At 36.2% G+C, this 14,275-nt stretch overlaps 1 protein-coding gene across 8 annotated transcripts in view; it reads left to right on the plus strand.

Moving 5' to 3' along the window:
- Positions 1-14,275, plus strand: part of HERC1 (HECT and RLD domain containing E3 ubiquitin protein ligase family member 1) — an 88,086-nt gene that overhangs the window by 9,245 nt on the left and 64,566 nt on the right. For 6 of the 8 annotated variants that reach the window (XM_049812405.1, XM_049812412.1, XM_049812408.1 and 3 more), the window contains exons 8-20: positions 410-554; positions 639-810; positions 2,006-2,140; positions 3,890-4,055; positions 4,634-4,759; positions 6,021-6,242; positions 7,452-7,604; positions 7,797-7,929; positions 8,426-8,617; positions 9,800-10,021; positions 10,910-11,101; positions 12,813-12,927; positions 13,022-13,142. In XM_049812405.1, coding sequence (XP_049668362.1) covers positions 410-554; positions 639-810; positions 2,006-2,140; positions 3,890-4,055; positions 4,634-4,759; positions 6,021-6,242; positions 7,452-7,604; positions 7,797-7,929; positions 8,426-8,617; positions 9,800-10,021; positions 10,910-11,101; positions 12,813-12,927; positions 13,022-13,142 — 2,094 coding nt within the window. The remainder of the gene's footprint in view (positions 1-409; positions 555-638; positions 811-2,005; positions 2,141-3,889; positions 4,056-4,633; positions 4,760-6,020; positions 6,243-7,451; positions 7,605-7,796; positions 7,930-8,425; positions 8,618-9,799; positions 10,022-10,909; positions 11,102-12,812; positions 12,928-13,021; positions 13,143-14,275) is intronic. The other 2 variants (XM_049812407.1, XM_049812413.1) reach the window with 1 other exon arrangement.

Below are 14,275 nucleotides of genomic sequence, written 5' to 3' on the forward strand. Positions count from 1 at the left end.
TTGGAGAGAAATGTTTAGCTGGTAAATAAGACTCCTTACTGGCATGATGTATGTACATGTAATACAATACGCATTTCTACACATGTAACCTAACTGACCCCCACCCGCACCCCACTGTGATTCAAAGGCAATGGGTTTTAAAAGTATGGATTAGGCATGTTGAAGTTTACTGCTGCTGTTTCTTGTCTTAGAACAGCCTCCCCATTGATGTGCTCTGTGGCCAGTGATCTGAGTAGTTGGGGGAAGAAATGCAGATAATATGAAATGTACATTAGAGTCCTGAAAGTACTGTACATGTTGAAAGCATAATTGCAATTATTGTGCAAATGATTATCTGGCATTTTGTTTGTTCTCGGTCACCAGTAATACAAATTTGACATGCTAATATTTTGTGGTTTGTTTGCTCTAGGTTTATGCATGGGGCTGCGGTGCATGCCTTGGCTGTGGCTCTTCAGAGGCAACTGCTCTCAGACCCAAGCTTATTGAAGAACTGGCTGCTACAAGAATAGTTGATATTTCGATTGGTGACAGTCACTGTTTGGCACTTTCTCATGGTAAAAAGAATAAGGTGTAAAAATACATAATCCCCCTCTTAATCAAAAGCAACTGTATCTCAGGTTTTGTCTTCTACTTTATAGATAATGAAGTTTATGCTTGGGGTAACAATTCAATGGGACAGTGTGGTCAGGGAAACTCTACTGGTCCCATTACTAAACCGAAGAAAGTAAGTGGTTTAGATGGAGTTGCAATTCAACAGATTTCAGCTGGAACGTCCCATAGCCTTGCCTGGACAGCTCTTCCAAGGGACAGGTAACAATGACATTGGGGGACATTGGTATAAATTTTTTTTTTTTATACAAGTCCACTTTGGGATACATTTAACTCTTTCCTGAAAGCGTTAACCATGTAATGCGTTTCAAGTATTCTGCTTGTAATGTTTTGGACTGGAAAGTCTTTTCTTCTCTCTTCGTCTCTCTTCTTCTCTTTCTCTTCCTCTCTTTCTCTTCTTCTCTTTTCTCCTCTTCTCTTCCTCTTTTTAAATTTAAATTTCTTTTCTTTTAAATTTACAAGTGAAAATATAGCAGCACCAAGGATTTGTATGTTATATACAAGTTTCTTTGTATACGAAGATTTCTTGCCTGCTGTTAGACAAAAATTACCTCTGTTTACTAAAAATTGACAAGTTAGGCATTGGGAGGAGAAACAACTCAATATTTTTTATTTTGTGCTTCTGACAGGATTTTTTATGGCTTAGGCAGTTTCCTTTAGTGTAACAATGAGTAGACTAAGCAGAAGACTTTGGGAAATGGGGATGTTTAGACAAATTACAGATGTGGATTTAAACATCTTTACAAATTTCTGGGTGGTTACATGTTAACCTAAACTAAAAAAAAGTACCTAAATAAATAGTTTGGTTATTAATATACAATAATTGAAATAATACTTTGTTACACCAAAGACATGAGCAAGTGATGAAATGGAGCAGTAAGCATCAGATTTATACATGGACTAAACCAAAGGAATAGAAAAACTTAATGTTTGGAAGATAATTCAGGAGGAATTTAAAATGCCCTGTTTTAAAGAGAGCAATCTTATAAAAACCAATTAAGAAAATAGTAAGACTCAAAACAGTACTAAGTGGTACTACTCCTTTTGAATTCTCCCTGCATTGTATCAAAGTCTCTTTATAATCTGGCATTTGTACTAAAAATGGCTTTGTGAGTACTGGTCAGCTTTTGCAAGAATCAGATTAAACACGTATGGTTTTATATTTATGGCATTGTAGGTGTTTTTGTTCATAAATGAAGAGTGATTTGTAAAGAACTTTACAGAAAAGAGAGCAGAAAATACCTTCAGGGATCAGGAAGTTAGCCTCAATCATACTAGTTTGTTCTAAGAAATAAATTGGTTCGGTCAAGCGCATACACAACCTGCTTAAACTGTTAATATATTAAAGCAGTTAGAATATTTTCAGTAGTTAATTTGCTTTGATGTTTGATTCCAGGCAAGTTGTGGCGTGGCACAGACCCTACTGTGTAGACCTTGAAGAAAGTACCTTTTCGCATCTTCGTTCTTTTCTTGAGCACTACTGTGACAAAATTAACAGTGAAATTCCCCCTCTTCCTTTTCCTTCATCAAGGTATATACATCATATGCATGTTATAGATTTATAAAAATTTTTTTTTCTTTACAGCAGTGGTGCATGGCTTAGTCCTGGTTAGTCTTTAACAAGCATAAGTCTGTTTTATTTGCTCGTTCAGGTGCCATTTGTTTGTTTGTATAACACAGGAGCTTTTCAGTGCCTCAAATGTAGCAGGATGTTTTGTGTGGAATTGATTTTAATTATACACCGAATTAAATATTTTCTTTCAGTTATCCTTTAAAACACGTTTTTCTATATAGTTGAAATGCATTTACTATTTCTGTACATTATTTCTGCTTTGCCAGTTCTTCTTCCTATAACCTGTTTGAGTGGATGCTTACTGGCTCTAATCTACAGATAATCTTAGGCAAAAAAAACCCTCTTCAAGTGATAATCCATCAATCCATACATTCAGTTATTGACTAACACATGTATGATGCTCAGGCTGGGAGGTGTATAGTTGCTATTGTGTTTTGAGTTGGGATCAATGCTCTGATAAAACCCTGTTTCTGTCTAAGGAATTAGGATATTTTTGTACAAGTGTTTTTACCATGGGGGGGTGGGCTATTTTCTTCTTGCAGCTCAAGGTCTCTGATCACCTCTGGAGAACTAGAAATTGTTCAGAATGCATGAAAGACTTTTTTAAAGGTTATGTATGACTCTGTTGTTCAGGTTATGTCAAGCAGTGTAACTGTTACAAAATGGAGAAAGGCAGTTCAATTTTTTCAGGAACTGATTGGCTGTGGAACTTTGTAATGAGGCATAGTATTACAGTTTACAGCAGTTTGCTTCTGAGGTTAGTGGTGGACAGTTTGGGATATTTCATGATCAGTTCCATGTGGTGTTTTGGGGTTTTGTTTGTTTCTTCGTTTTTTTTAAAAGATAAGATATTCCATTATTTTAGAAAGTGCAGTTTTACAAATGTGAGATTCATAGACATGAAATGTCACTTAGGTTTGAAATATATGGGTAAGAAGCATTTTCCTTGCCTTGGATTTGGGGGGCCTTTCTGCATTTACACAAATTTGTCTTTTCTGGAAGGTGCTCCAGAAAATGAAATGCAACAAAACTAAGTTTATCTTGATAGTGCCATGCTGACTGAAACAGCCTCTTGAGAAATCATTAGTAATCGTTATTACAGCTTCCAGATTTGAGTCTTTTCACCAAAGGTGATGTTTTTTAATGTATTGCTATAAAATATGAAAGCATGAATGTTTCCTCACTGACATTTGCAAAAAACACTATAAATATCAAAGATCCTTATGAATCTTTTTTTCCTTGCTACAAAGTTTTTCAAAAGTTTTCTTTTTTAAGAAGACTAGAAATTAATATCCTGACTTCTCATTTTTAATCCAATTGTACTCCTAAATCTCCTGAGAGAGGATTACATTTATTACTTCTTAAAAGGTGGGGTTTTTTTCCTTTTTGAGGAATATATTTGTCTCCCTATTTGTGTATTTTGGGATGATTTTGCCTCCTAATTCATGGGAATATTTTTCTAAACTGAATGCCTCTTGCAACCATTGTCCGCAAAGACACTTTTCTCTCTTCTATGGTTTTCTTTTTGATCTTTTAAGCAGGTTGACAGTAGGTTTTCAGAGGAGTTTCTTTGAAGTCCCAGTTGTAATTTACTTATCTTTCTGTTAAGCAAAATCAAATGAGAGTTAGAAGCTTAGTGCGCAAATAAGTGTAAGGGAGCAAGGCTAATAATAGAAGAGATTAACAGGGATGTATTTCTTTTTACAGGGAACATCACAATTTTCTTAAATTGTGTTTGAAGCTGCTTTCTAATCATCTTGCACTTGCACTGGCTGGAGGCGTAGCTACTAGCATTCTTGGCCGGCAAGCTGGTCCTCTTCGAAATTTGTTGTTTAGACTGATGGACTCTTCTGTCCCTGATGAAATCCAGGAAGTAAGTAATGTTTCTTTTGTTCACATCTGAAAATTCTACTACTCTTTTACTGTGTAATTAGAGATTTGTCTGACTTTCTGAACTTGGGACTCTGATGAACATGATTCTTACCCGTTTTACTCATTGAAGTTAAAAATTTTAATCACCATCACTGTTTTATGATCTGAAAGCAGAGGCAAATGTTTGCATAAGAATTTCAAAAAGCTGCTTTTATTTCGTAACTTTTTAGTTATTATTGCTTGTAATAATGAGCCGAAAATGTTAATGTTGTGGATTGAGTAACTAACTTACTTGAGTAACTTCTCCTAAGATGGCACTCTTATGGGAAATAGCAATTTACAAAGAATTTTTTATTGTTTTGACAATATGTTGGTCTCGTTTCACTTCTTCAATGTACCGCCTATCTTTGCATCACAGAATAAAAAGATAAATATGCTATTGTGTGATAGAATTCTGATGTTAAATGAAATTAAGTGGATGTTTTGGATATATCATGTTTGATCTATTTTTTAAAGATACAGTTGGGTTGATGCTTTCCCCCCTGCCACTGAAAGTTTTTTCTGCTACTCTAATTTTAGGTTGTAATTGAGACTCTCTCAGTAGGAGCAACTATGCTACTTCCTCCATTGCGAGAGAGAATGGAATTGCTACATTCTCTTCTACCCCAGGGTCCTGATAGATGGGAAAGCTTATCAAAAGGGCAGGTAAGGTCTGTCTTTGAAAGGAATTGTGGTGTGTTTTTTTGGCGTGGTGTTTTTTGGATTTTTTTCTCTTTTGCTAGAACATTTTGAACAGTGAGGAGAACCTTATTTGCAAAGTGCAAACAAGTTATTGGTGAGATGCAGTGCAAAGCCCAACTTTACAAAATCTCTAGGTAGCCTGGCTAAATCAGAATCTAGTGAGGTAGGGAGCACTACATGTTTTCTCAAGTGAAGGTTGACTACAGAAAGGTTAGGAATTGCTGTGTTGGAGTATCTAGACAAGTTTAAAGATTAGATATTTTTGAATACTAGCCTGATTTAGTAAGTCTTGGTAACAGAAAATTAACTATTTTCTATGAAGAATACTTACATAATGCTTTTCCTACATGGATTTCATCCTACTTTGCAAAGATGACTGGGATGTTACTTTTTTTCTGTTTCTTTCTTGAATGTAAAGATCAGGAATTAATGCAGGTTAGGAGACTTGCCCAGCATCTTAAAAGTGGAAGGAAAGAAATTCAAAGAACATCTGTTTCTGTTCTTGAGGGCAGTAGGAACTGAAGCTTCAGCAGTAGTCTCAGATTAAAAAATGAGAGAAACTGTTATTCAGTTCTGTACACATAGGATCCTGGTCAAATCCTTTATTTCATACACTGTGGAATAGACTGGTTTACTCTGATACTGAAACTATGAAGAAGAATCTTCTGATCTAATCTTCTAAAGATTTCTGAAGATTAGTACTGGTACAAACTAAAACCCCCAACAGTTACTAGGGTAGAATAAGTTTTGATTTTTCAGGATTCATAACCAGCAATAGTGGGGAACAATACTGAAATTGGAGGTTGTTATCTGCATCTGCCACCTCCCTTGGTATAATGTATGCTTCTCCTGCTTTTTATCCTTTTCCTTTTTCCTATGTATAGATTAGAATAATTGCCCCCCTCCCCACCCCCCCAATAAGATAACTAGAACAAATTGAAGAAAGCATTTGGTCCAGTGTGTAATATCTCTCTCTTAATCTCAGATCTTTACTAGGTATGGTCATTTAATTTGGTATATTAATCTGTTCTCTAATATAACAAATCTGCAGGAAAAAACTGGTTTGTTTGGGTTTTGGTTTTTTTTGTAAAGTCCTCCAGCTTATTTTCATATCTTACTAGAATATTTTTACTGCATAACTATGCCTGATGTTTTTTTCTTCTTAGCTCATTATTTTGTCTTCATTAACAAAGAAAGTTTCTTGTGTCTAAACATTTTTCTTTAGAGAATGCAATTGGATATTATTCTGACAAGCTTGCAGGATCACACCCATGTAGCTTCGCTGCTTGGCTATAGCTCACCATCTGATGCCACAGAAACTTCCTCATTATGTATCAGCTATGGAAATCTCTCTGATCAAACATATGCTGTCCAGAGTAGTCATCCGGATACTCATCTAGCTGAAATCCTAATGAAGACTCTTCTAAGAAACTTGGGATTTTATACAGTATGTATAGGCCTTGTATTTATTATTTTTTTAAAATGGTAATGAATTTTGAATACTGGGAAGGGTTAATAGTTTTTCCCCACTTTCAGAAAACGGTGCTCTTTTGTTTAGATAAAGTAGTAGTGCCATATTTATTTGTCCTGAAGTGGACTAAAATCAGTTAAATAATTTCTAACATTATGGTTCTAATACTGTTATAGTGGTAATTATTGTTTAACTTGGCTTATGTAAATGTAGATGGTTTCATATCAGACTAAAGTATTTTGTCGCTCTTACTTTGGCTTCAAAAATTTTTGGAAGATAGAATGTAACCCATCAAGTAGATTGCATGGAACCCTTTTTGTCAGTATAATCTCAGCCACCAGAGAAAGATAGGCAGACACCAGAAACGTGAATCTGTTTAATTAACTTCGCTAGGGTAACTACCTTGTAATAGTGCAGCAGGTACAGGTCAGCTATCTTATTATACATAATAGTGTGTCAAACAGATTGTTGTTCTTAGAAAGTTTACGGGAGTGTAAGAGCAAGTAACTGACTCGCCCTTTTTATTTAACTAGCCAGTTAAATATAACAGCGAAAAGAAATTGGAGATTTTTACTTCTCTGGCATAGTATCCCTAGCCCCTAATGGTGAGGGTTGCTAGTTTTTTATTCTTTTTCTCTAGACCTCCACCAGACATGTAGATTGAGCTATCTGCTTTGAATTTTCTACTTGAAACTAACTCATTTTTTTCAGTAGATTTCAGAATGAAGTCAAGCAGCCGTCTACCTTCCGCTCCTTTTGTTGCCATCCTAGATAATGCAAGGAAGGATTCTAATCTGAAACATTTGTATCAGCCCACAATAAATTCTAAAGGGTTATTACTTATTTTAACATACTGTGATTTGGGGGCAGGGTGGGGAATAAGTTCTTTCATCCAGTTATCCATGGTGAGTTGAACAAAAAGTATTTCTGCATCAGAAAATACCCTTTTTTGGAATAGAAAAGTTCGCCTGACAGCTATCACAATCACTACTGTGATATTCTAAATGATTGTAATTTCAAGTTTGGTTATCCCATGATCCACTTGACATTATCTGATTTCTTCAATAATTACAGGTGCACATGGTAGAAGTAAAAAAAGCTTCTTTGTAAGATTATAGTAAAGTATTATAGCATTTGAAGGCAGAATTAATTGTTCTTTTCCCCACCCCCTTTTTGTCTTAATAGGACCAAGCCTTTGGTGAACTGGAAAAAAACAGTGACAAATTTTTACTGGGGACATCATCATCAGAAAACAGCCAACCTGCTCATCTTCATGAGCTTTTATGTTCACTGCAGAAACAATTGCTGGCTTATTGCCACATCAACAGTGTTAGTGAGGTGTGTGCCCTTATTTTTATCTTTTGGGGGTGTGTGTGTGTGTGTGTAATTAATTCAATATGCATAAACACCAGAATGTTGTAAGGTCCCTGTTGAAAATCTTCTGAATATTTGAAAGCTAAACTGATTTAAATAATTAACCCCTTAAATACACTTACAGAATTATTCTTGGGTATGTTTGTTTCCTTCCAGAATTCCAGCAGTGTGGCACTGCTTCACAAACACCTTCAGCTTTTATTGCCTCATGCTACAGATATCTATTCCCGTTCTGCAACACTGCTTAAGGAAAGCTCTTGGAATGGTAGTGTTGGAGAAAAACTGAGAGGTAAATATTCATGGAAAAATCAGTAATGGTGGCTCCGTAAGCTCAGGGCAGTTCTTATTTGTTTAGATTTGAATAATAAAATACCTTATTTTCCCTATATCTCATAAAGTAGACATCCCAAGCCTCCCCCAAAGGAGGAGATTAAGTGTCTACCCAAGGATAGCATCTGGTTCATGTTTTTGATAGAACATCTTGCATACAGGAAAAATACAGACTAGAGAGGATATTGTCCCTCTGCATTATTGTTTCAGTTTTGTTAGTTCTAGATTTCTCTCTTTAAAAGTACGTTTTTTCTGAGATTACTGAAAAGTGTGGAAGTAAAATATGGAAGAGATTAATAATTACTAAACGAACCCCTCAATTCAGCATGTACAGTTGAGACATTTTGAGACAGCTAAGCAATTTTTATGCAGTTCTTTCTGACTTGTTAAATTTTACTTGGAATATAATTGTATAGCTATAACTATAATTCAGAATTATATTATTTTCTCTGTAGGTGTAATTTATGTGTCGGCTGCTGGTAGTATGCTCTCTCAGATTGTTAACTCGTTATTGTTACTACCAGTATCAGTAGCTCGGCCTTTGTTGAGTTACCTGCTAGATCTGTTGCCACCTTTAGATCGCCTTAATAGACTGTTACCTGCTGCAGCCCTTTTAGAAGATCAGGAATTACAGTGGCCACTTCATGGTAAGTGTAATAGCTAACACACTTTTAATCCGAAAAATAAAGAATGGCATGTCACCTTTTTGAAGAGGAAATTTAACTTTCCCCTTTAAGATGGCTTTTTTTTTTTAAGTTAGGCATCTTGCTACATCTCCTTTTTCAAATTCCTAAATGTATTAACATCCCTTGCCATGAAATATTTTGAGCTGCAGGCAAACTTCTTTATTCTGTCAACCCAGATTGTATATTGACTTGAGTGGGAATCCAAGAGCAATATGGGAAATATATATATTGAACTGAAAATACTAAGTTTGTAATACATGAAAATACCATTCTTTAGTTGTAAAAGAAAAGCTGATTTTAGAGTCATGGAATATCTCAAGTTGGAAAGGACCCATAAAGACAGTTGAGTCCAACTCCTTGCTCCTCGCAGTACTACATAAAACTAAACCATACGACTAAGAGCGTTGCCCAGAAGTTCTTGAACTCTGACAGGCTTGGTACTGTGATCACTTCCTGAGGGACTCTGATCCAGTGACCGATCACCCTCTCAGTGAAGAATCTTTTCCTAATGTCTACTCTGAACTTCCCTGATGCAGCTAACAGATAATTTTGTCGTGATCTATTTATTTTCATTTCCAAATTTTACTTTTGCTTTCCATTTTGTAGTGTAATAGAATTTTAACTTAAAATCATGAATTACCTGCTAACTTCCTGAACATGTGCCACCAGATATTTCTGGTGCCAATGAAGTAGAAATATAAAGAAAGAGGTAAAGTGACTGAAATTTGTGATAGGAGGTGCTATACTTATTTGCCATTCATTGGATTTTTCGTTAATGTTTTTGGCAAAATTTTCTGCTTTAATTGAGTGCTGTTATCTATACATGTTTATTCAGAACACAAAGAAATATGTATTGGACAAAATAGGTGCTTAGGCAGAGTTTAAAACAGCCTTTACTTCATTGAATATGAACAGTTGTACCATGAATGGTGATAGCCTCTGCTGCTGCTGAAGTTGTAATGTTAAGCAATCTCTTTGTCCTAACTGCTGTTTCTTCGGTTTAAAGGTTGTTGTCTGAGGGGCAAATCTGCTATTAACTGGGAAATATTAACAAGATCTGCCATTAATTATACTAATTTTGGAATTGTTTTTAACACCTGGGCAACAGTGACTAATTTGACTATTCATTGCTAATACTTTTAGGTGGACCTGAATTAATTGATCCTGCTGGAGTGCCCTTACCACAGCCTGCCCAGTCTTGGGTATGGCTTGTTGATCTAGAGAGAACTGTAGCTTTGCTTATTGGGCGGTGTCTTGGTGGCATGCTTCAAGGACCTCCAGTGTCCCCTGAGGAACAAGATACAGCCTATTGGTTGAAAACTCCACTTTTCAGTGACGGGGTGGAAATGGATATTCCTCATTTAGGTAAGCTGTTAAATGCAAGTGTCTAATTGTTATTGTAAATATTTGTGTTCAGTTCTGAAATTTCTGATGATGTTTGAATAAGTCTGTGTACTTAGGGTTTGTCTTTCAGCATTCTCGTCTGTTTATCTAGTAATACAAAAAGTTGGAAAACGGGTATTTAAGTATATGCTGCAGTTCACAAAGGGTCTTGGAAATGCATGTGGAAGAAAAAAACCGTGCAGTTTCTTAGTGAAAGAAGCAACACAGACTTCACTGAGTTAATTTTAAGTGTTTTACTCTTAGATGCTCGGCATTTAAGAGACACACCAGGGGCTCCACTGTTAATGTTAATTATTGAAAAAGATTGTCTTAAATTGTATTCTACTTACAAAGTGGAATTTTTATTAATTAGAAATAATACTATTAACAACAAACTTCAATCCTTCTAATCTACCAGAAGTGCTAGCAGGACTCCGCATTAGTATGTCAAGTCATCCCTTCCTATCTGAATAATGCATCTGCTTCTGCTTCTCTGTGGCCTGTTGCTCTTAGTTGATATCTCCTTCTTCTTCTGATGCCGAGTAGATGACTTCAAGACCTACTTCCAAGACATAATAATTTGAAATGAGTCCATACAATAATTGCAAGTGTATGGCTATATAGTTCAGGTAGAATTAATGATACAGAATTACACTATTGAAGCAGAGTTGCATAATGCTTCTAAATCTTCATAGGTTTTATGTAAATTGTAACTCTAAGTGACTTTTTTCCTTACCTAACGTGAGTTTGTAGTCGAACAATGAGATGTCTTAATTTCTTTTGTTAAACAAAGTGGAGAGTGAAAGCTGTTTTATATACTTTTAAATTGATGCATGTAATCCTCAAAATTTTCAGAGTTTAATTTCTTAGGTATTTCCCTTCTGTTAGACAAATGCATGAGCTCCTTATTAGAAGTGGCCCTATCTGGAAATGAGGAACAGAAGCCATTTGATTATAAGCTGAGACCTGAGATTACAGTCTATGTCGATTTGGCCTTGGGTTGTACAAAAGAGCCAGCAAGGAGCCTTTGGATCAGTATGCAAGACTACGCTGTTAGTAAAGGTAAGATGTTGAAAATACATACGTGCGTGCATGTGTGTGTTGAAAGCATATTACATGCTCCAACTACACGCCTAGCAGAATCCTGTATTTTCTTCGGCAACAACTTTTAATTCTGCAACATGATAAACTTAATTTATTGTCATGTTCCACAATCTTTATTTTGCTTTTTCTGTTATTTATTTTTTACATTGATTCCAGTGATTGACAAACATGTAGTTCAATGTTCTTTTTCCCTCCAAACTAGAAAAAAGAGACTCTTGTTTGCTTACTCAGTTGTTGGTGTTTCTGTTTTCCTAGTAGAACAGGGTGAAACTTGGAATTAAAAATTGATGGGGAGGAGATGGGGGAAGGCAAAGTAACTTGCAGAATATGTTAGGAATGGCATGAAGGGGTAAGTCATCTTTTGTTTTTCAAGTCTCTGGGAGGCTGGTCTTAGACTATTAATGGTTCTTCATGCTTATTATCTAAAATCTGGGTTCCTGCTCAAGCAAGCTTCCCAGGTCTCCTTTTAATAAGATCTACTAAGCGTTGCAGTTGTACTGTAACTCTCTGCTGGATCCAGAGATAGTTTTCTGTAGCTCTGGCAAAGCTAGGCCAGACCAAGAAGACAGCAAATGGCATTGTGTGCCTGTTGAGAGCAACAGAGAGAATTCTGTTGCAGAATTCCACAGAAGTAGGAATTCCAGTAAAAAATGCTGGTTGTCTGTTTGCAAAATCTGAGATGAACAGGCTAATTTGTATTATTTTGGTTATGGAATTGGGTGTTTTAGAAGTCGATGTGGTTCTGCTCAGTTCACAATACAAGGTGACTGAAAGTTGCATGGTGATGGTTAGCATAGCATCAAATGGAAAGTAATAGAACTTGCTAAGGAGCAGGTATGCTAGACTAAACTGTATGTGGCCAGGTAAGTTTTTGTGATTTCTAAAGCAGTTTGCAAGGATTCATAGATAATATTTAATTGAAAAAGATACTATTAAGATATTTGTAAGGAAGTGGGAAAGTAATTTCCGCCCCCCAACCCCATGAAAAATGACAGTGCCTTGTGAAGGTTTGCTTAGCAGTTTGGTATTTTTATACTAGAACAGTATTACCTTTGTAATAGTTCTTTTTAAAGTAGGGAAAAACTATTTTGAAATGAAAAGGTCAGTTTCTGAATATACTGGTCGAACCTTAATTTTGAGACCTGGAAATGTCTCTTGTTAATATTGGCAGTGAAGCTTGTGCTTAAGCTTGTGCTTACGTTAAGAGTTGGCTTTCCTACTGGAGATAAGGCTTTTTCATCATAAGTGAGTCTGCAAAGTAATTCTCGAGTGTGGTTTCAACCATGTGTAAAAGAGCAGAAAGCCTCAAATGTGGTGTGTTTCTAAAGAAGTTCCATGTAAATCAGTGGCTCAGTAAAGAGAAGAGTTCAAGTTCAGTATCCCTGCTTTAAAGAGAGGTTGCACCCTAAGTTCAGCAATTTGAGTCTCTGGTGGCACTCTGTGTGCATACCCTTGGCTGGCTGTTAGACTTAAGTGCCTTAAGCAGACCAAAACACGTTTGTCTAAAGCAGCGTACTTATGTGTTATTGATGTTAAACTTATTTCTTAAGCATTAAAACTACTTCTAAATTGAAAGACTTAAATGGGTAAAGATTTTTTTAATGTCATTGTAAATATATTTGTTTGTTGGAAACCATAGCCAGTTTTGATGAACCCTTTCTATTTTCAGATTGGGATACTGCAACTTTAAGTAATGAATCACTCCTAGATACTGTGTCCAGATTTGTTCTTGCAGCGCTTCTGAAACATACAAGTTTACTTAGCCAAGCTTGTGGTGAGAGCAGGCAAGTAACTTAAACCTGCTTTTAAAAGTTCAACTTCAATTTTTTCAAGAAAGTTTGTATGATTTTTTTTCTGGTTTGGGTCTCTTTTTTGTAGGTACCAGCCTGGCAAAGCCTTGGCAGAAGTGTACCGTTGTGTATATAAAGTACGGAGTCGCTTACTTGCCTGCAAGAACATGGAACTTATTCAGACTAGATCATCATCGAGAGACAGATGGGTGAGACTGTAAATCTTTTTTCAGTTCTTCAGCCTTTACTGTGTATTAAGAAAATATTACATTATGTTAGTTTCATATATGTTGCTGGCATTTTTGTTCTACCTTGTTGAAAAACTTTCAGGAGTTTTTAAATGAAAGTGGACAATGTATAATTAGTTGTCCATTAATCTGTAGTACATGTGATATTAAATCAGCTGAAACAAACGATTGACTGACAATATTTGACTCAAGCACATCCTGAAGCCTAGTTTTACCAGTAAACATAGCATGCTGTACCATAGAAGCCTACAACTTAGATGTAGATTGCTTAGCTGTGTTGATCGGGCCACAGCTTAGTCTGGCTGCCATCCCTGAATCCAGCTGAGTTATCTGGCCCTCTAATCTCTGTCCCTTTCTGCACCTCTCTCTCCCCTTCCCTGCCTTACCCTTTCTCCTTCCTCCCCAGCCAAATTCTTCTCTTAGTCCTAACATTACCTTAAGGCTACTTGTCCTTGTCAGCCCTACATGAATGTTAGACATGATAGGACTGGGCCTGAAACTAGCACGATGGCAGATTCTGAATCATTTTGCTAAGCTAGGTCAGAATTGATGATGGAGGGATTCATTGAGTTACTCAGGGCTGGGGACTTAAGGCATTACAAGGTTGTCCTTAAAGTAGGATGAGGATTTATCCAATAGAATTTTTAGTTGCTGTTTACAATCTACAGGTGGGATATTTTTAATCAAAGAAATTTTCATGTGACATCAGGATTAAGAGGCTTTTTAGTAATATTGTAAAGCACTAGTCATGCTTTTTAAAATTGTGTAGGTCTCTGTCCTCCTTTTAATTAATATCAAGGGGATACGTGCCTTTGCCTCTTTCTTTCTCGTGGTAGGGGTCTAATATCTGCAAGAGATTCAGCACTTCTGAAAGCATTGGATGTAGCGTGTGTACACAGGACAGTATACATACATTGATTCATGGTCCTCTGGTTTACCAAGCATACACAGGGTGGTTGTTTTGTACACATGTAATAAATCTGTTGCTTCATGTTCATGTTGTAGCTGTTGTGTATGCTCACAGTCAAGTACTCTGTGTGCAGTAAGTTCCATTACTGCTGGAAGTCCTCAAGCTTATTGGGCGGATACAATAC

The sequence above is a fragment of the Accipiter gentilis genome, chromosome 10, assembly GCF_929443795.1.
Source record: "Accipiter gentilis chromosome 10, bAccGen1.1, whole genome shotgun sequence".
NCBI lineage: Eukaryota > Metazoa > Chordata > Aves > Accipitriformes > Accipitridae > Astur > Astur gentilis.